General features: G+C 63.1%; 2 protein-coding genes across 5 annotated transcripts; both read left to right on the forward strand.

Moving 5' to 3' along the window:
• Nucleotides 1–3358: 3358 nt before the first annotated feature.
• Nucleotides 3359–12012, forward strand: ASIC1 (acid sensing ion channel subunit 1). 2 transcript variants are annotated; one of them, XM_088520646.1, is made up of 11 exons: nucleotides 3359–3729; nucleotides 4314–4509; nucleotides 10158–10308; nucleotides 10441–10568; nucleotides 10645–10795; nucleotides 10862–10918; nucleotides 11010–11163; nucleotides 11231–11322; nucleotides 11393–11472; nucleotides 11721–11825; nucleotides 11900–12012. In XM_088520646.1, exons 1-11 carry the CDS (start codon nucleotides 3365–3367, stop codon nucleotides 12002–12004), a joined length of 1584 nt encoding a protein of 527 aa, XP_088376772.1. In that variant the 5' UTR covers nucleotides 3359–3364; the 3' UTR covers nucleotides 12005–12012. The 2 variants fall into 2 exon arrangements, with proteins under 2 accessions (XP_088376772.1, XP_088376773.1); XM_088520647.1 differs by lacking the exons at nucleotides 3359–3729; nucleotides 4314–4509 and adding an exon at nucleotides 9083–9703.
• A 3196-nt stretch (nucleotides 12013–15208) lies between these two features.
• On the forward strand, nucleotides 15209–19444 carry SMARCD1 (SWI/SNF related BAF chromatin remodeling complex subunit D1). 3 transcript variants are annotated; one of them, XM_088520648.1, is made up of 13 exons: nucleotides 15209–15376; nucleotides 15466–15653; nucleotides 16341–16383; nucleotides 16458–16580; nucleotides 16847–16975; nucleotides 17104–17220; nucleotides 17520–17621; nucleotides 17697–17858; nucleotides 17962–18059; nucleotides 18276–18411; nucleotides 18738–18860; nucleotides 19074–19175; nucleotides 19382–19444. In XM_088520648.1, exons 1-13 carry the CDS (start codon nucleotides 15209–15211, stop codon nucleotides 19433–19435), a joined length of 1545 nt encoding a protein of 514 aa, XP_088376774.1. In that variant the 3' UTR covers nucleotides 19436–19444. The 3 variants fall into 3 exon arrangements, with proteins under 3 accessions (XP_088376774.1, XP_088376775.1, XP_088376776.1); XM_088520649.1 differs by having other exon boundaries at nucleotides 16847–16969; XM_088520650.1 differs by lacking the exon at nucleotides 17104–17220 and having other exon boundaries at nucleotides 16847–16969.
• The last annotated feature ends 652 nt before the right edge of the window (nucleotides 19445–20096 follow it).

Here is a 20096-nt window from a genome sequence, read left to right on the forward strand (position 1 = left end):
GATTAGCAGGCGGGCAGATGTAGGTGCCCCCCCGTCTGGGGAAGATTGATGAATATTGTGAATTAAGTGATTTTTTGCTTTACGAAGCCCCTGGGAGGCCAAGCGGGAAGGCTGTTCCAGGTGCTGCTTCCTGCCCAATGCAATCCCTGCCGGAGCAGCGCAGCAGAGCTGGGAAGGCCGCAGAGCAGCGGCGCGATCCTGGCGCGATCCAGGTGTCCCTTTGATTCCTTTGCTAGCTGCTGCCACGCCGTGTGGAGCCTGTGTGCACCAGCACTGTTAACCCTCCCGCTCCCATGGGCTGCTCCTCACAGGCAAGTAGGACGCACAGGGAACAGGGTGGGATGAGCCCCGGCACCTCGGAGCGCGGCAGCGGCTTGGAGGGAGCGCGGAGCTGAGGGCACCGCCGGGAGGCAGCAGCAGCACAGGGAACCCCGGCTGCGGTGCCACCAGTGAAACGAGCTCATCGGGTCTCTACCCTCTGTTTTACAGCTCCCAACCATCACATTCCCCAGATCCACAGCCAATGGCCCAGGATTGCATCCATCCCGGACAACCAGGATGTAGGATCCCACAAGAGAGGCGCTCTTGGCAGCGGCACTGAGTGGGATTCACGGTCCGGGGCCACGGGAAGGCAGCGCCAGGTGGAAATATCCCAGGACACAAATGTCCCAGAGAGCCAAAGGCCCTCCCCAGCCTCGGTGCCTCTGAGTGTGCTCCGGCGGGTTTAAATAGAAAGATATCAAAATAAAAGATAATTGTTGAGAAAGATGAATAGGGGGAGGAAAAAAAAAAGCTGTGAGCACGGAGGAACTCTTGTCTAATTTCTCACCCACACAGAGCATAGCGATATTAGTGCCTGCAACTCCAGCGCGGAAAAGCTTTCATGGCTTTATTACCCGCTCCTTTATTACAGCTTGTCCTTTTAACAAGCGGAGGCCTCCGGAGAGCACATCTGCCCCTGGAGATCCCATCGGGATGCGGTTAATCCGGCTGGGTGATGCCCTGCACTTGCCCAGCCACGCAGGCCCTTGCTCCTGGCTAGAGAGGGTTAAAAGCCGCCCAAGATGCCACCACCTTTGGCCTTGTCCCTGAATGGGGACCGGGGCAGCCAGGGGGAGCTTCCTTGTGCTGGGGTTTTGGGGCGTGACTATCTGGATGCTGCAGGAGCAGCTTGGAAACGGGAAATGGGACCGATATGCATGGCGCTGCTTTTCCCTGGGCTCCCCGTCCAGGTGGAATGGGGTGGCACAGAGGTGCCAGGGCTCTCGGCTTCCCCTCTGTCCCTTCTTTGCCCCTCTCCCTCCCCATCACTCCCGTCCTCAACCCTGAGCCTCACACTGGGAGCGGAGCGAGTCCCACGGAGGTGGCAGCGAGGACACGGCCGGGCTGTGGCTTGCGGTGGGACCAGCCTATCCCTCTCTTATCCCTCCTTGGAGCAGCACGTGCAGCTCCAGGTGCCGAATGGTGGATCCCAGTACTCGAGGCCATGGCAGTGCCTCCGGCAAAACCGCCACTTCCCCGTGCTGCCAGCCCAGGCCCCTTTTGGGAGCAGTTAGGAGGCTCCTCGAGGTCTGGGGCAGGGAGATGTGGCGGGTCCCCCGCTCCCGTTTGCGGCGGTGCCGGCCGCTCCCCGCGGAGCGGCCCGGGGCGACACGCGCTCCCCCGCGCTGTCCCCGTGCTAGCGGCACCAGCAGCCCCAGCCGCGGGAGCGCTCGGCTCCTCCGCCTCCCTCCGCCTCCTCCTCCGCCTCCTCCTCCTCCTCCCGCTCCGCTCTCCTCCTCCTCCCCGGCGTCCTCGGCACCGCGCGCCCCCCGGCCCTGCGGCACCCTGTGCTCGGCGGCGCCGCGGCCGCCTCCTGCGGACGATGCGGCGGGAGGAATAGGGAGCGCGCGGGGAGCGCGGGAGCCTCCATGTGCCTAGCCGGGCCGCGGCCGCGCTCGCCCGCCCCGCCTCGCCGCTCGCCGGCCGCCTCCGGGGCCCGGCGCTGAGCCAGGGCCGCGGCGCAGCCCCGCTCCGCGCTGCACCAAGGTACCGGCCGCGCTATTTTTATGCCTTTCCCCCCTTTTCCTCCTCGTCCTCCCCCTCCTCACCGCCGTTCCCTTCTTTTCCGGTCTCGCTCCGTGCATCCCTCCGCGCATCCCATCCCTCCGCGCATCCCATCCCTCCGTGCATCCCAGGCCACTCCGCCGCCGGCATCCGCCTTCCCGGAGCCGCGCGAGCCGGCGCCGGCCGCTTTCCCGGTTCCAGGTTTGCATCCTGCCTATTCCTTTATTCACTCCTCTTCCCCGGGGCCGCCTGGGGAGGGGGCGGCCGGCGGAGGGGAGCAGGCGCCAGCGGAGGGTCGGACCGGCCGGGATGCGGGATCCGGGGCCGGGATGCCGGATCCGGGCAACATGGTCCGGCCGTGGGGACAGCGCCGAGGTGGTGCGAGGGGAGGCAGTGCAAGGGGCTGAACCTCAAAAAAAAGCATTTATAGATACATATATGCACACACACCTCTCTGTATATCTATTTTAATGTATATATATATATATACACGTCTGGGGTAGCAGAGGAGGGCACAGCACCTGTCCCGCCCCAGGACCACATTATAAATATATATGTGTGTGTGTATGGATGTATACACACCTATATGTGTGTGTGTGTATATGTGTGTGCGTATATATATATATAAAACGCATATATATGCATCCAGGGCAGAAGGGGTGCCTGTCCCACCCTGGGGCCACATTACATCTGTACGTATGTGTGTACATATATATATGTAGTTATATGTTTATATATTTTACTGTATATTTTACTGCAGTCAAGTGTGTCCAGGACAGAAGGTGAGGGCAAGGTGCTCGTCCCACCCGGGAGCACCATTATGCATATGCATACATATATGCATATGCATACATCTATGTATGCACCCCATATATATACATGTTACTGTGTGTGTGTGTGTGTGCAGGGTGCAGGCGGGCACGGGGCGCCCATCCCGCCCTAGGGCCACACTATATATATGCATACATATAGTATGCACCCCTGTATGTATATATATATATGTTACTGTGTGTGTGTGCGGGGCGCAGGCAGGCATGGGGCACCCATCCTGCCCCAGGGCCACACTATATGTATACATACATGTAGCATGCACCCCTGTATATATATGTTACTGTGTGTGTGTGCGCGGGACGCAGGTGGGCACGGGACCCCTGTCCCGCCCTAGGGCCACACTATGTATATGCATACATATAGTATGCACCCCTTTATGTGTACATATATATGTTACTGTGTGTGTGCGCGGGGCGCAGGCAGGCATGGGGCACCCATCCCGCACGGCGCCAGCGCCCACGGGCTCCCCCTGGCAGGCGGCCGCACCATGATGGACCTCAAGGCGGAGGAGGAGGAGGCAAGCGGCGGGCGGCCCGTGAGCCTGCAGGCCTTCGCCAGCAGCTCCACGCTGCACGGCCTCGCACACATCTTCTCCTACGAGCGCCTCTCGGTGAAGCGCGCTGTCTGGGCGCTCTGCTTCCTGGGCTCGCTCGCGCTGCTCGCCCTCGTCTGCACCAACCGCATCCAGTACTACTTCCTCTACCCGCACGTCACCAAGCTGGACGAGGTGGCGGCCACGCACCTCACCTTCCCTGCCGTCACCCTCTGCAACCTCAATGAGTTCCGCTTCAGCCGCGTCACCAAGAACGACCTGTACCACGCAGGCGAGCTGCTCGCCCTGCTCAATAACAGGTGGGTGCCCATGCTGGCTCCCCGGCCTGTCTGATGGCCACAGCAACGTCTCCAACCACCTGTGGCATCTCCAGCCCCATGCGGCATCTCCAGCCCTTGCAGCATCTCCAAAACCTGCAGCCTCTCCAGCCCCTTCGGCATCTCCAGGCCCACGTGGCATCTCCAGTCCCTGCAACAACTTTGGCAGTTTCTAATGGCCCTTCTCTGTGCAATGTCCCTGGCCATGCATGATGTCCCCAGCCCCCAGGAATGCCTCCCATGCGTCATCCCTGGGCACACATGATGCCCTTGTCCTCATGCAATGTCCCTGGCTCTGCGTCCCCAACCCCATGCAACATTCCTGGACACGGGAAATGACCCTGGCCCTTGCGATGTCCCCAGTCCAGACATATACGCCTGTGGCAGGGAGGGATTTGCAAGTGCCAGGGAGGGCCAGAGCTGGGGCAGGAGCCGAGCCCCGGCATACTCAGCCCACGGCCTGGTGCGGCGCTGAGGGTGCAGGGCTCCCCGCGCCCCCAAACCTGCTGGGATTCGCCCTTCCCGCCGGGCACCGCGCGACGGCTGAGCCTGTGCCTGCTCCCCAGGTACGAGATCCCGGACACACAGGCGGCTGATGAGCGGCAGCTGGAGATCCTGCAGGACAAGGCCAATTTCCGCAACTTCAAGCCCAAGCCGTTCAACATGCTGGAGTTCTATGACCGGGCCGGCCACGACATCCGCGAGATGCTGCTGTCCTGCTTCTTCCGTGGGGAAAAGTGCAGCCCCGAGGACTTCAAAGTGGTGAGTACCAGGCACAGTGCCACCGGCTCCCGGGGATGCAGCCACCGTGCATTTGTGGGAAACCCCCACTCTGAGCGGGAGGCGCGAAGGTGTTTGGGGGATCCCAGCACTCCCTGGTGCTGCCCAAGCCCCGCGAGTCCTGCTTCTCGTGCGCATCCCGTCGCCACTCCGTGCCGGAGCAGCTGCCTCATTGCTGCCGCCGGGGCTGCTGCTCCTGGCAGGTCAGGCTGGTTCAGTGGATCTGGTGCGGGAAGCTGACGGGCGCTGCTCCGCACGACGCTCTGGCCCAGCTGGCGGGATGCGGCTCCCTCTGCCCGTGGCTCCGCCAGCCCCCTCCTGCCGCCGGGTTCCGTTTTAGCCCGCTCCTTGTTTTTCCCCTCCCGTCTTCCCCCATCTCAAAGCCAATCCAGCAGGGATTTCAGCCCAGGGCCAGCAGCTCCGTGCTGGGCTTCCCCACGTGCTGGGAATGGGAAAGGCCCTGGGGAGGGCTCCAGCGTCACCGAAGAGCCCCGGGCACCACGGCAGAGCGTCCCGGGCATTGCGCTGCTCCGGCTCCGCTGGCACTGAGACGGGCTGTGCTGGAGGGGAATTTCGGCTGCCAGAGACGGGAGGCTCTGGTGCGGGATGGAGCCGGGCTCCGGCGGCAGGGAACGCTCAGATCGGGGGTAGCCGTGAGCTTATGGAGCGGGATGGAGTCAGGCTCCGGCAGAAGGGAATGCTCGGAGCGGGGGCAGCCGTGCGCTCCGGCGCAGGATGCGCGGGGAGGGCAGGCAGGGACAAAGCGCCATCCGGGGATTATTCCGGCTTCTCCCCAGCCTTCCCCTTCCTCCTGCGGCAGTGCACGGGGAACGGGGGGCGCCCACTGTGCTTGGCCCCACCGGCTGCCCCCTCCTCGCCCTGGCTCTGCCCCGCCTTGTCCCGGCCCCCGCTCAGATCCGGCCATGCGTGGCCAGTGGGAAGGGGCTCCCATCCCCCCGGAGGCCCCGCTCCCCGACAAGCTCATTAGTGGCCCGGATCGATGTTTCTCACCAGCTGCTTCATTATTTATAAGTTGGAGCCATTGCTGCTGTGCGGGAAGCTGAGCCCCTGCTGGCTCCTGCCCCCCGCCCTCGCCCGGGAAAGGGGCCCAGGAGTCCTGCCCCCGCGGCAGCATTCTTGCAGGGCGGCTCTCCCTCTGGGAATGCGGCTAATCCGCTTTGGCACCTTGGAGAAGGAGGAGAAATGGAGGGAGGAGGGTCCCCCTGGCTTCCCCTACCCGGCTCCCACATTCCCTCATTCCTGGTGGTGCCAGAATCGCCCCAAACTCCAGGGTCACCCAGTGCATCAGGGACCTGCTATTTATTCCCACGTGGGGATCCCAGTTCCCAGCAATCTGGCTGCTGGAGCACCCTGCTGAACCCCCCTGAGCACCCACATCCCTGAGTGCAGCTGGCGGGCGCCAGGGCTTCCTCCGTCCTGCCCGGAGCATCCCGGAGCACCCGGTGGCAGGGCGGGAAACAGCCGGGATGCAGCGGGGTGCGTGGGTGCCGCCGCTCTGCAGCTCCTGGATCATCCCAGCGATCCGAGCAAGCCACTTCCCTGAGCGGTGCCGGCTCTGCACCAGGTCCAAGCTCAGAGGCGCTGGCGCGGGGCTCCCGCGGCGCGTCACGCTCTGGCTCCTCCACGCCGGCTCATCCCACTGCCCACTCAGTCGGGTACAGCGCAACCCCCCAGGGCCAGTGTGGCCCTGGCTCCGGGGGGCCACTGGGAAGGGACGAGGTGGCCACGTGCTGAGGCCTGGCCGCACTCAGCGCACGTCCCGCCGGGGATCCCGGCCGTGCTGAGGGCTCCAAGCCGACCCGCTGCGGCTCTTCCCGCGGTGCAGAGCATCATTAGCAGATTAATTATTAATTATTATTAATAAGGTTTAATGGCTGCATCCGCCGCCAGCAGCTGCTTTCAGGCACCATCAGGCGTGGGAGCTGTGGCTGGTGCGAGCGCCGGTCAGGACGCTGCCCCAAAACCCCTTTTAGCCATTTTTCCCCCCTCTTCCTATTGTACAGGAGGGAAAAGCTGGATCTCTGGATGCCTCATCGCCCCTGCTCTTCCTGCTCCTCTTGCAAATCCCCATCCCTGTGCGCTCTCCGGCCCCAGCTTTGCTTGGGAGAGACGGGATTGGAGACAGGGCCGGAATGGGCAGATACAGCCCGAAAACCGGAGGGTTCCCTGTTGGTTTTCCTTCCCTGCCGATAAAACCATTGGCTCCAATTTGGTTGCGGGAACCGTCCAAGTGGTTGCGAGGGATGTCGGAAAAAATTGCAAATGGCTAGCGGGTAATTTGCTGTGCGTGGAGGAGCAGCAGTGCTCCTGGTGGATCGGGGATGGGAGCAGAGAGGACCCTTTGCTATGCCCAGAGCAGGAAGAGCTTTCCAGTAAGGATACGATGTGGGATCACCCTATTCCCTGTCAGGGGAGGAGGAGGAGAGTGGAGGACGGCAGCGCTGCGGTGAGGCCAGGATCCCGGGAAGCATCGGCTGTCAAGCACTTGGGGCCAGGGAAGCTTTGAAAGATTAATGGGATTTAAAAAGAAGTGCCAAGAGCAGGAGATGAGACTGCTCTGATAGGAAGCGGCGCGGGATGGTGGGAAGCATGGAGCCCTCAAACCCCACTTGCTGTTCGGGGTTTAACTGCGGCCCTGGGATGGCCGGGAACGCCAGGGCTCCAGCGGCGCCGCGGATGCGGGGGATAAAGCGGGCAGAAGCGCCTCTTTCCCGGCCCGTCTCTCAACACGGGGATGTGCGGCACTAATCCACTGCGAAGCGCCTAATCTGTGGGATGAAGGGCCAGATCAGAGCAGTGGCGCGGTGCGCGGCAAGGTGGCCGCGGCCGATAAGGGGCCAGGACCAGTGCTGGAGCGAGCCTGAGGGAGCCAGCGCGCCGTGGGAACCATCCGGCAACGGCAGCCGATGGCCCAAGCACTTCCAAGCATGGCGCTGGAGCAAGGCCTCGCGGGGCACACGGCGCTGCTCTCTCCTCACTCCTCAGGGACGGGTTTATCCCTGTGAAAACAGCAACGCTGGCTTTGATCTCCACTGCTGTGAAAGCATGACAGGCTGCGAAGTGCTGCCGGCAAATCCCCCAGCCCGAAGGTCCTTGCGATGTGCCAGGATGTGCTGGGACATGCAGGGATGTGCCAGGAGGCACTGGGATGTGCCTGGGATGTGCTGGTATGCACAGGGATGTGCCGGGATGCATTGGGATATGCCCAGGATGTGCTGGGATGCGACCAGGATATGCTGGGACGTGCAGGGATGTGCTGGGATGTACTGGGACGTGACCAGGATGTGCTGGGACACACAGGGATGTGCTGGGATGTGCCCAGGATGCCCGGGATGCGCCGGGCCCGGAAGCTGTGGCAGGGCCGGCCCCACTGCGGGGCTGATGTCACTGCTAACTATAGCGGCTGCTCCCCCGCAAAAGCCTCTACCTGGAGAGGGTAAAAATAGCTGCCAAGAGGGGAGCTGCACGGAGCCACCCGCTCCTCCGGCGGTGCCTGGTCCGGCTCCTCCCGGAGCCACCGGCAGGGATGGATCCACGGGCGCCTGGGGCGCTCAGCTCCCTGCTGGGAAGGGGAGTGGGACGCTCTGAGTGCCCCGAGCCCACGGCTGTGGCCAGTGCCGGAGGAGGATGCCCGGAGAGGCTCCTGCGGCGCCGACCTTGCCTACAGCTCTATGAAATTTCATCCCAAGCTTGGGGCTGGCGCCTGTCCCCAAGGTCACCCAGCCGCAACGCTGGGCTCGGTGGCACCACCACCACCAGCCTCCCTCTTGCACAAGGGGGCCTGGATTGGGAATGCAGGGCTTGGCGAGCCCAGGATGGAGCCTTGTGTGCTCGTGCTCAGGAAGAGCAGAGGTTTTGCACCAGGATCACAGTGGATTTGTCCCTGGCCATGTTGCTTTGCCAGCTCTGGGAATGCCGGGGCATGGCGGGACCCTGCAGGTCAGGATCCCCCCGCCGGCTCTGCAGTTGTGCCGGCTGCTTTTATGGAGTGCCGAGGGCAGGAAGGGCCAAACCCCGAGCACGGCTGCCCAGGCGAGGGCCGGAGACACTGCAGCCGCGGCCGGGCCAGCCCCGCTCCCCGGCATTGCTCCCAGCTGCCGCTCCGAGAACCCCCAGCGCAACAGGCTCTGCAGCGCCGGGAGGGCGGGAAGCACCTCCAGGATTTGCTCCGTGGGATTTGCCACCTAAATCTCGGCATCGAGCGAAGTGTGCAAAGAGAGGCAGAACCGGAGTGGCGCACGCCGGGACACGGTGCTGGCAGCGCCTTGGGCTGCATGTCCTGGCTCCGGCCGCCCGGCAGGGAGCCCGGAGAGCAGATGGATGCAGAAGAGCCCGGCCCTGCGGGAGGAGCGGCCGAAGCAGCCGGGCTCCACGCGGACGGACGCTCCCCGCGGCACCGCCGCCGCCTCCACATGTCCCTGAGGACTGCGGCCGCAGAACCGCCCCTCGCTCCTCCTCTCACCCTGCTCCTGAAATACCCTGCGCCGGCCCTGCGGCCGGAGCAGCCCGTGCTCGGCTGCCCTGCGGCCACACGATGCCCCTGCAGATCTTCTGCACCGTCTCCTTCTCCCGCGAGGACGGGCCAGGCGCCGCAGCGGATGGCGACGGCGGCGAGGACGGGGCCAACGACTTCCTCTACGGGCAGGAGGAGGACGAGGAGGAGCAGGAGGCAGCAGCCCCTGACCTGGTGGCCTTCGCGGGCAGCTGCACCCTGCACGGGCTGAGCCACGTCTTTGTGGAGGGCGGCGCGGGCGCGCGGCAGGCGCTCTGGGCGCTCGCCGTCCTTCTTGCCCTGTGCGCCTTCCTCTACCAGGTGGCTGGCCGCGTCGCCTGCTACCTGCAGTACCCGCACGTCACGCTGCTGCGCGAGGAGCAGAGCCCGGCCCTGACCTTCCCCGCCGTCACCTTCTGCAATGTGAACCGCGCGCGCCTCTCGCAGCTCAGCCCCCACGACCTGCTCTACCTGGCGCCCCTGGTCGCCTACGAGCCGGGCATCATGCCAGGCTTCGCCCCACACCGCCCCGAGCCCCTCGGGGACGAGGAGGAGCCCCTCAATCTGCACGGGTTCTTTAACCGCACGTGCCACCAGCTTGAGGACATGCTGCTCAGCTGCAGCTACCGCGGCGAGCGCTGCGGCCCTGGAGACTTCGCCGTGGTGAGTAGCCCCGCGTCGGTGCCCGCGCCGCTGCGATGAGCACCACATCCTCGGCTGCGGCAGGTGCCCGCGCGGTGGGGATGCTGTCCTCGCTGACGCAGGGAAGTCGGAGGCTGCACCCGGGCATCATGCCAGGCGCGGTGATGGCTGCAGGGCCCTGCTGAGCCCCGGCTGGAGCCGGAGCCACCGTCGCTGCTGGGAGCCGCTCCATTGCTGTGAGGTGTCTGGAGCGCCGTCTGCTTCGAGCTGTGGGGCAGAAATGCCGGCCGTGCGCGGCTCCGGCCACAGCAGGAGCCACACAGGCACTAGCAGGGGGGGCCACGAGGGCCGCACCAGGGTGCGCAGGGCCAGTCCGGTCTGTGGGCCGGGCACCGTGCGGTGCCGGGCCGGGCTGCAGCCTGGCGCCCCGGATGGCTGCACCTGGGGCAGAGGCTGTATTTCGCCCCTGCCGCAGGTCTTCACGCGCTACGGCAAGTGCTACACCTTCAACGCGGGCCAGGACGGCAAGCCACGGCTCGTCACCATGAAGGGCGGCACTGGCAACGGGCTGGAGCTCATGCTGGACATCCAGCAGGACGAGTACCTGCCTGTGTGGGGTGAGACGGGTGAGCTTCCTCCCCCGGCCTGGCCAGGCCCACCTCCTCCTCATCCCCGTCCCTCGCTGCGGGCGCTCCCCAGGGAGGTGGGAGGATGGGCAGACACGCATGGCCCAGCCACACTCACGCCCTGCGCTGCAGATGAGACCTCGTTCGAGGCTGGCATCAAGGTGCAGATCCACAGCCAGGATGAGCCGCCGCTCATTGACCAGCTGGGCTTCGGCGTGGCGCCCGGCTTCCAGACCTTTGTGTCCTGCCAGGAGCAGCGGGTAAGTGGTGCGGGGTGGGCGCAAGGCCGTGATGCCCCACGCGGGGCTCCCCGCTCACGGCGCATCCCCGCGGCAGCTCACGTACCTGCCGCCACCCTGGGGCGACTGCAAGGCGGTGGCGGCCGACTCAGAGTTCTACGAGAGCTACAGCATCACAGCGTGCCGCATCGACTGCGAGACCCGCTACCTGGTGGAGAACTGCAACTGCCGCATGGTGCACATGCCAGGTGAGTCGCCGTGGCCCGCGGTGCCCCAGCGCCCGCCGCACTCCCACACGGCCCCTTCCCCACCAGGAGACGCCCCTTACTGCACCCCGGAGCAGTACAAGGAGTGCGCGGACCCAGCCCTGGGTGAGGAACCGGCACTGGCACGGGGGAAATTCCCCCGGGAAGGGGGGAAGGTGGCGTTGGGCTCGGCGGTGGCACCTCTGCCCCTCCACAGATTTCCTGGTGGAGAAGGACAACGAGTACTGCGTGTGCGAGATGCCCTGCAACGTGACGCGCTACGGCAAGGAACTCTCCATGGTGAAGATCCCCAGCAAGGCATCCGCCAAGTACCTGGCCAAGAAGTACAACAAGTCGGAACAGTACATTGGGTACGGTGCGGCGCCGGCATGCGCGGCCCTCAGCCCGCCGCGGTCTCATGCCTGCCCCGCCGCGCAGGGAGAACATCCTGGTGCTTGACATCTTCTTCGAGGCGCTCAACTACGAGACCATCGAGCAGAAGAAGGCGTATGAGGTGGCCGGGCTGCTGGGTGAGCGCCGCGCGCGGCCACCTCACACCGGTCCTCCCCGCGCCCGCTCACTGCCCGCTCCGCTCCACAGGTGACATAGGTGGCCAGATGGGGCTCTTCATTGGCGCCAGCATCCTCACCATCCTGGAGATGTTCGACTATGCCTACGAGGTGAGGCCTGGCCATGGCCTCGCGCGAGGCACCCGGGGCGTCAATCCTGGGGCTGCAACAGGGCTGCAACGGGGCTGAAATGGAGCCAAAGAGGGGCTGAAATGGGGATGAAACCGGGATGAAACAGAACTGAAATTGGGTTGAAATGGAGCCAAAATGGGGCTGGAATGGGGCTAGAACTGGGCCAAAACGGGGCTGGAATGGAGCCAAAATGGGGCTGGAATGGAGCCAAAATGGGGCTGCCGCAGGTGATCAAGCACCGACTCTGCCGGCGGGGCAAGTGCCGCAAGAGCCACAAGCGGAGCAACACGGACAAGGGCGTCGCTCTGAGCATGGATGATGTGAAGCGCCATGTGAGTGCGGGCTGGGGGGCACCGCGGCGGGGCCGGGGGGGCGGCCGCGAGGTCCCTGCTGTCCCTCTCCGCAGAATCCCTGTGAGAGCCTGCGGGGCCACCCGGCCGGAATGACCTACACGGCCAACATCCTACCTCATCACCCGGCGCGCGGCACCTTCGAGGACTTCACCTGCTAACGCGGCGGCATGCCGAGCCGCCACCGGCGCGCAGAGAGGAGACGGCCGTGAGTGCCGCGCGGGGACATCGGGGACACCTCGGAGACGTCTCAGGGACACCTCAGGGACGTCTTGGGGATGCCTCGGGGATATCTTGGGGACATCTTGCTCCCGGCCTCCGCTCCGGAGCGCTTGACCTGGCCGCTGCGGCCCCGCTGAGGCAGGGACTGCGGCCGCTGGCCCCACGCACAGCGGGCTGGGCTGGGGCCACCCGGCTCCTGCCCCTCGGCCTTTTTAACTCAACCCAGAAGCCAAGAAGCAGCCGCTGTCCGGCCGCAGAGCCTCCGCGCACGGCCCATCGCCTCCACGTCCACCTCACCCGGCCCCGAAGCGTCTTCCTCGGCCCCCTGCCTGCCCGCACGGGAAGCACCCGGGAGCAGCCTTGAAACCGGCGCCCGCAGGGAAAGGTGCCCGGGAAGCTCTGCACTCGGAGGCGCCCAGGATGCCCCGGGGCACCAGGCACTGCCACCAGCGAAGCCTCTGCTGCTCTGAGCACCCTTGGGCGCCTCGTCTTTATCTCTAAGATAAGTGCTCCTTATCTTTAAGAGCTTTTTTTCTTTTTTTTTGCAATAAGTCATTTTTGGCAATTATGATTTGGAAAGCTCAGTTTTGTTTCTATTATTGTCATTATTGTTATTTGCTTCCTGACCAAAATTAGAAACTGTGTGTGGGGGAAATCAGTCCTTTGTATCCAGCAATCACCCAAAGATGACGGGTCGGCCACATCCATAAATTTTCTTATGGATTTTTTTCCCAATGGTTCATTGCATCCCATTTATTTATTTTCTCTCTTCCTCGCGTTAAAGCTTTTAAAGATGGGGCTGGGATTTGACCTTGATGCTCACCCGTAAAAACTTTTTTTGGTTGTTTCTATTATATCATTCTCATTTTATATTTCTTATATATAATATATATGACTATATATATATGTGTACATATATATATATATCTATATGCATCATATCAGTGTAGATATCCATCTAGTAGCGTTTAGGCCTTGTTCTTGTGCCATTTTTTTTCTGTTACTGATCTCTGAATGCCTTCAAGTGTATAAAGTGTTGGATTCTCTCTGGTATCTGTACTATGTACACACATTTTCATAGGAAGCACAATAAGATGACAGATGCATTGTACATCAATACCCGCTACTCTTAACGATGATATAAAGAATGATATAACTCGTGAGCACTGAGTCTTACTCTCTTCCCGAGCCGCGGGGAACATTCCCGGAGGAGGGAACGGCCCCATCCCAGGACGCTCCCGAAGTGGGGATGAGAATTCACACACGCTGCTGCTAGTCTCTGATGAGTCCAACCCTGTGGTTTGGGACATAAACCTGGATTTTGGCACAAATGAGTGAATCTCACCCGGTTTCGACGTCACGTTGCCAGTGGGATTTGGAGCACGAGCCGTTTGTGAACACAATTCCTGTGCTGAGGGTCTCCGGCTGCAGGGAGCAAAAGAGAGGGGCCAGGTCCCAGGCTGGGCAGGACAGGAAGCCCCAGGACCGCGCCAAGACGGAGATATAATGGGATATAATGGCATAATGTGCATATATATATATATATATATATGTACATAGCGGTGCGGCGGCGGGCTGTGCGGAGTTGTCGGAGCAGCAGCAGCACCACAAGGCGCCCGGGCCATCCCCACCAGAGCCAGAACCAGCCGAGCCGGTGGGCAGAGCATGGGGTGGCACAAGGAGCCACCGCGGGGCTCAGAGCTCCCTGCGCTTCCGGGGACGCGGCTGGAACGGGGTGCATGGGGCAGCCCTGCACCCAGCCCTGTCCCCCGCGTTGTCCTCATCCTGCGGCTCCTCTCCAGCTCTCCTGCGGGCTCCGGGGCGCGGGTGCATCCGCAGAGCGCAGCCCATCAGCTCCACCGCTTTTCCTCGCCATGAATATTTCATGAGGCAGCTGGGCGCCAAGCCCGCCGGAGGTGGCATTAACTTAACTGCACGGACACGGGGATGCTGAGACAACAGCTCATGGCTGCGCGCGGAGCTTCCCGCTTCGCGCCGGGGATGGGAATCGCTGGGGTCAGCAGAGAGGGACCGACGTGTCCCGCATCTCTGCTGGGCACCGGGCAGGATGTCCCCCAAGCGAGCCACGAGCATTATTAATTGCTTAATTAATGGCTGTTCACTTGTTCTTTTCCCCTACAAATTAACGCCAGCTCCATTCGCATCCCTGTTCCCTCCGAGCAGCCGCGGGCGCCAGTGCTCTGGCGAACAGCAGATTTAATGCAAATACTTGCACAAAGTGGCCTTTAAACGCAACGTGCTGCTGTCCGTGGCTGCCCGAGGAGCCCAGAGCCCTTTTCCGGAGCAAGAGGCCTAAGGCTCGGGAAGTGACTCTGGAGCGGCGTGTCCCCAGTTTTGCTCCCGCCTTGGGAACTGCATCCCGAACCCCACATCACGTCCCTGGGGTTGCTGCCGCGTGCGGAGCGGCGGGGCAGGGCCCTGCAAGGAGCTCGGGGGTGACCACTCTCCGCGTGTGCAGAGCCGCACACGCGCCGAGTCGCACCCGTAAGTGTACATATGCACATGCATACACACACACACACACTATACACTCACGCACTATATATATATATATACACATATATGCACACACACTATATACATACACACGCTATATGCACACACGTGTATCTATACACACACACATATATACACACAGAATATATAACTATACACACACGTGTATCTATACACACACGCCTTGTATAGGCGCCCCCTCCCGCCAGCTGATGCCCCGGCCTGGCCGCGCGCTCCTCCCGGCCTGGCCGCGCGCTCCCGCGCTCCTCCCGGCGCTCCCGCGCTCCTGCCCGCGCTCCTGCCCGCGCTGCTCCCGCGCTCCTCCAGGCCCGACCCCGCGCTCGCTCCCGCGCTCCTCCCGCCCCGGTCCCGCGCTGCTCCCCGCACTCCTCCCCGCGCTCCTGCGCTCGCTCCCGCGCTGCTCCTCCCGGCCCACTCCCGCCCTGCTCCCGGCGCTCCCGCGCGCGCTCCCGCGCTGCTCCCCGCGCTCCCGCGCCCGCTCCCGCGCTCCTCCCGGCGGCAGGCGGCGCGCTGCTCCCGGCGGCGGGAGGCGCCGCTCTGCGCCGCCGCCCCGCGCTCTCCGTGGCCGCCCGCCGCTTCCGGCGCGCTCCCTTTGTGCGGAGAAGATGGCGGCGCGGGCGGGTTTCCAGGCGGTGCCCCCGGGCGGCGGCGGCACCGGGGCTGCGGCCGGGGCGGGCGCGCTGGGCCCGGGCGCGCCGGGCGGGCCGGTGCGCATGGGCCCGGCGCCGGGGCAGGGCCTGTACCGCTCGCCGCTGCCTGGAGCCGCCTACCCGGTGAGGCGCGCGCGCCGGCGGCGGAGGGGGGCGGCGGCGGGGCCGGGCCGCCCGCGGCCGCCGCTGCAGCCGTGTCTTTGTCTCCGCAGCGCCCCGGGATGCTGCCCGGCAGCCGCCTGGCGCCGCAGGGCCCGGCCATGGGGCCGCCGGGCTACGGCGGGAGCCCCGCGGTGCGGCCCGCGCTGGCGCAGGGCGCCCTCGAGCAGCCCCGCAAGAGGCCGGCGCCGCAGCAGCTGCAGCCGGTGCAGCCGCAGGCCGTGCCCAACCGCAACCACAAGTGAGGAGCGGCGCCCCGGGAGCGGCCCCTTCCCCCCAGGCACGGGGCACCGGGACCCAGCACCGGTCCTTCTCCTGGGCACGGGGCGCCGGGACCCAGCCCCGAACACCGGGAGCGGCCCCTTCCCCCGGGTATGGGGCGCCGAGACCCAGCCCCGGGCACCGGGAGTGACCCCCCTGCCCCAGACACCGGGAGCGGCCCCATCCCCCGCCGCAAACTCAGGCTGCCGGGACCGCTCCCCTCCCCAGCCCCGGGATCCAGGGACCCCCCCCCGCCCTGGCCTGGGGCACTGGGATCCACCCCCCTCCCATGCAGACCTCCCCGGTCACCGGAATCCCCCACTGGGCAAGGGTACCTCCCGCCCCGGGGACAGCGGGCGCCCTGCTGCAGGGCCCCAGGATCCCCCCTGCAGGCACAGGGCGCTGGTGGCCCCGCGGGCGGCACCACGGTGCGTCCCAGCTCCGGGCGCCCTCGCTGTCTGCCCCGCGCCAGGGAGGGGGTTCGTGGGCACTCTGGGTGGCACTGGGGCGGCCGCCATGGCGGGAAGCGTGTGGAGTGGCGCTCGGTCATGGACCGGTCCGCACTCGACCGGAGGGCAACCCGGCACCCTGGGCCCCTTGCGAGGGCTCGCATGGGATGAGGCCATTGCGGTTTTAATGTGTCTGTGCCCATGTCCCAAATCGACAGCGCCAAGAAGAAGAAGATGGCAGACAAAATCCTACCTCAGCGGGTGAGTGGCAGTGCCCGCCGGGACGTGGGGAGCTGTGGCGCTCGCTGGTGCTGAGCGGCTCTTCCCTGCTCCAGATTCGTGAGCTGGTCCCCGAGTCCCAAGCCTACATGGACCTGCTGGCCTTTGAAAGGAAACTGGACCAGACGATCATGCGGAAGCGCCTGGATATCCAGGAGGCCCTGAAGCGACCCATTAAGGTAGAGTGGGAGCGTGCAAGATGGTGCTGTAAGCCAGGATTGGAGTCTGCCCTTACCCAAGAGAACAGCCTGGTCCTGTCCCCGTAAACGTGGTGGATCAGGAAGCGCCCTAGCCAGGAGCGGAGCCGGGAATGCCTTGTGTTCCTCTTTCCTTGCTGCCTGTCTTGCAAGAGAGAAGGCTTCTAGAGCCTCTTAGTTTCAGGAAAACAAAGGCAAGATAGTCCTTTATTTCAAAATTAACATTTAGCTGATGCTTTTTCTCTTAGCAAAAGCGAAAGCTACGTATTTTTATCTCCAATACGTTCAATCCAGCCAAGTCGGACGCGGAGGATGGTGAAGGAACGGTTGCATCGTGGGAGCTGCGGGTGGAAGGTCGACTGCTGGAGGACGTGAGTGTGAGACAGCCGGTGCCTTTAGGGAGGGCAGGAGACGAGCGCTGATGTCTCTGGATAAACCAGGCTCAACGGGGCTCTACCTCTGAGATTAGCTCTGCTAACGCTCTTGCTTCCTGTGTTGCTTGCAGTCTGCTTTGTCTAAATACGATGCCACCAAACAGAAAAGAAAGTTCTCGTCCTTCTTTAAATCCCTGGTCATTGAACTTGATAAAGACCTGTACGGCCCCGACAATCACCTGGTAGAGGTGAGCTCCCTTCTGCTGTGCTGTCTCGAGGCGGGTGCTGCTCAGCAGGCAGGATTTGTTCCTCGGTCGCGTCTCAGGACACAGAGGTGGCTCGAGCGAGGGGCCGGGAGCCAGGAGCTGTTGGGATCCTCGCTTTGCCAGGGGGCTGAGCAAGTGCATTAACTCGTTTCACGCTGCACGGGGGGATGTGACTAATCCTCCTGGTGGGTGAGGGCTCCTGGCGAGCGTGTCAGGCACCAAGCAGGGGCAAAGGCAGGCAGGAGCGCTGGCCCTGACCACGCGTGCTCCTTGCTGTGCAGTGGCACAGGACGGCGACAACCCAGGAGACGGACGGCTTCCAGGTGAAGCGGCCGGGCGACGTCAACGTTCGCTGCACGGTCCTCCTGATGCTTGACTATCAGGTGAGCTCCCGGGCGGCTCGGCGGGGCACGGGGGGCCCACAGCGCCCGTCACCGCCTTCCCGTCTCGTGTTCTAGCCTCCCCAGTTCAAGCTGGATCCGCGCCTGGCCCGTCTCCTGGGGATCCACACCCAGACGCGCCCCGTGATCATCCAGGCACTGTGGCAGTACATTAAGACCCACAAGCTGCAGGACCCCCACGAGCGAGAGTTCGTCATCTGTGACAAGTACCTGCAGCAGGTAACCGGGGCTGCGGTGCGGCACACGACTGCTCCAGCATCTCCCTGTAGCTGCAGGTGATCCCGGCGCCGCGCTCACCTCCCTGCCCTTTTTTCTGTCGCAGATATTTGAATCTCAGCGGATGAAGTTCTCTGAAATCCCTCAGCGGCTCCACGCGTTGCTTATGCCCCCAGAACCCATCATCATTAACCACGTGATCAGGTGAGGCAAGTCCACCGGAGTCCATTTCTCTTGGGAAAAAGGGTGGAAAGAAGATGTTCAGGAAGATGCTCCAATATGTTGATTTTTCAGAGTGCTTCCCCTGCCATTATTTCTTTGTGCAAGAGCAGCCACCTCTTCCATTAACCAAATCCCTCTTCCCAAGGAGTCTGCTGTCTTGAGCTCCTTGATTCAGTTTCTTTCTTTGGCTGTTCTTAGTGTTGACCCAAACGACCAGAAGAAAACGGCCTGCTATGACATTGATGTGGAGGTGGATGATACCTTGAAGACTCAGATGAATTCCTTCCTGCTCTCTACAGCCAGTCAACAGGAAATTGCTGCTTTGGATAACAAGGTAGGAAGAGCTCCATCATTTCTGCCACCCTCATTGCTGCATACAGACGTGTCCTTGCAGCAGGTGAGCTCGGAGTAGCACAGGAGTCCATTGGGAGAAGTGGTGTGGGGTTGGTCACGGTTAGAAATGGGTGGCTTTATCTGGAAACAAAGCTGTAAAGCAACAGTCAATGGGAAAACTCGTAACGCAGGGAACAAAATTGAGAATTTTGTCTGATAAGCGTAATTCAGCCGGGGAGCATCAGAATTCACCTTCATGTATTGGGTTACTTGATATTTTCCCTCTAACTTTTCCCCTTTTTAGCAGCTGTGGCATCTGTCTTTCAGATTCATGAAACAATAGAAACAATTAACCAGCTGAAGACGCAGCGGGAATTCATGCTGAGCTTCGCCCGAGACCCTCAGGGCTTCATCAACGACTGGCTGCAGTCCCAGTGCCGGGATCTGAAGGTAAGAGCTTGGTCTCGTGCGGAAGCGGGGCCCGGCCACAGACTTCCCTCACTAGAAGCAGCTCCCACAGGGAGCAGCAGTTCGTTGCTCAGAAACCAAGGCTGGAATTGAGTTGAACGTGACCTGGCCTCACTGTGCTGAAGCTTCTTCAGAGAAGCTTCTCTGAAGAAGTAGGGGGTGGGTTTGCTGCCTGAACCCTCCTGTCCTGTCCAGACGATGACTGATGTCGTGGGGAACCCCGAGGAGGAGCGCAGAGCCGAGTTCTACTTCCAGCCGTGGGCGCAGGAAGCTGTATGCAGATACTTCTACTCCAAGGTGAGCGTCAACTGGTAGCCGGAAGCGCCCGTCCTTGCGCGGGGCAGGCACTGCTGCTACGGGGTAGCCGTGCTGACCCTAGCCATAGGCCCCACTGATGCCTCTGGGTCCCAGCTTGTGCTTTGCCGCCAGGACCTTTGTCACTCAACACTGCCCGGCTCTGCAGCCTCAGAATATTAATGCTGCGACTCCGGCCTCTCCTGCAGGTGCAGCAGCGGCGGCAGGAGCTGGAGCAGGCCCTGGGAATCCGTAACACATAGGCTGCTTCCTCCCTGGCCAGAAGGCGCCTCAGCTGCGTGTGGAGACGGAGAGCTGCAGAGGATGCTGTTAGTCCCACTCTGGCACTGAGCCCTGCACCACCATCCATGCTGGCGTTGTCCTTCTGGGGCCTCCTGGGCTGTGACAAGCAGACAGGCTCCCACGGGCACACACTTCTACCTTGTTTTTCCTCCTGACTGTTGCCTTGCCAGTCCCAAGGCCCCTGAGAGCCTCCCCTTGACTCTGCACCGCCTGTAGCGTCCCCGTAGCCAGCAGCACAACTGCAGACTCAGAGTCCCTCGAGCTCCAAAACCGCAGCCCTTCCCCAGCGAGCACCTGGCTGTGGCACACACGTGGCGCCCGGCCGCAGGGATGGAGCCCTGGCACCAGTGTCTTCCCTGCTCAGTTTTTATAGCAAGGTGCAAGCTGATGGAGGGGCCCTGGGCTGCCCTCCTGCCCGGGGGGAGCTGCCGCTGCACAGGGCTGCCCCATGGGTCACTCCCTGAGGAAGAGTCGATGGACTCCAGAGAACTGCTTCTTCCTCTGTCCCGTTTTTCCTTGCTTCCCTCGTGTCCTTGGGCAGGCCAGGCTCGCAGGGGAGAGGAGGCGCCGGCTCCAGGCAGGGGTGCAGGAGCGCTGCAGCAGGAGGCTTCACCCCATGAG

This window comes from Tinamus guttatus, unplaced genomic scaffold (assembly GCF_059628265.1).
Source record: "Tinamus guttatus ecotype Peru unplaced genomic scaffold, ASM5962826v1 Tinamus_guttatus_pri_ptg000096l, whole genome shotgun sequence".
Taxonomy (NCBI): domain Eukaryota; kingdom Metazoa; phylum Chordata; class Aves; order Tinamiformes; family Tinamidae; genus Tinamus; species Tinamus guttatus.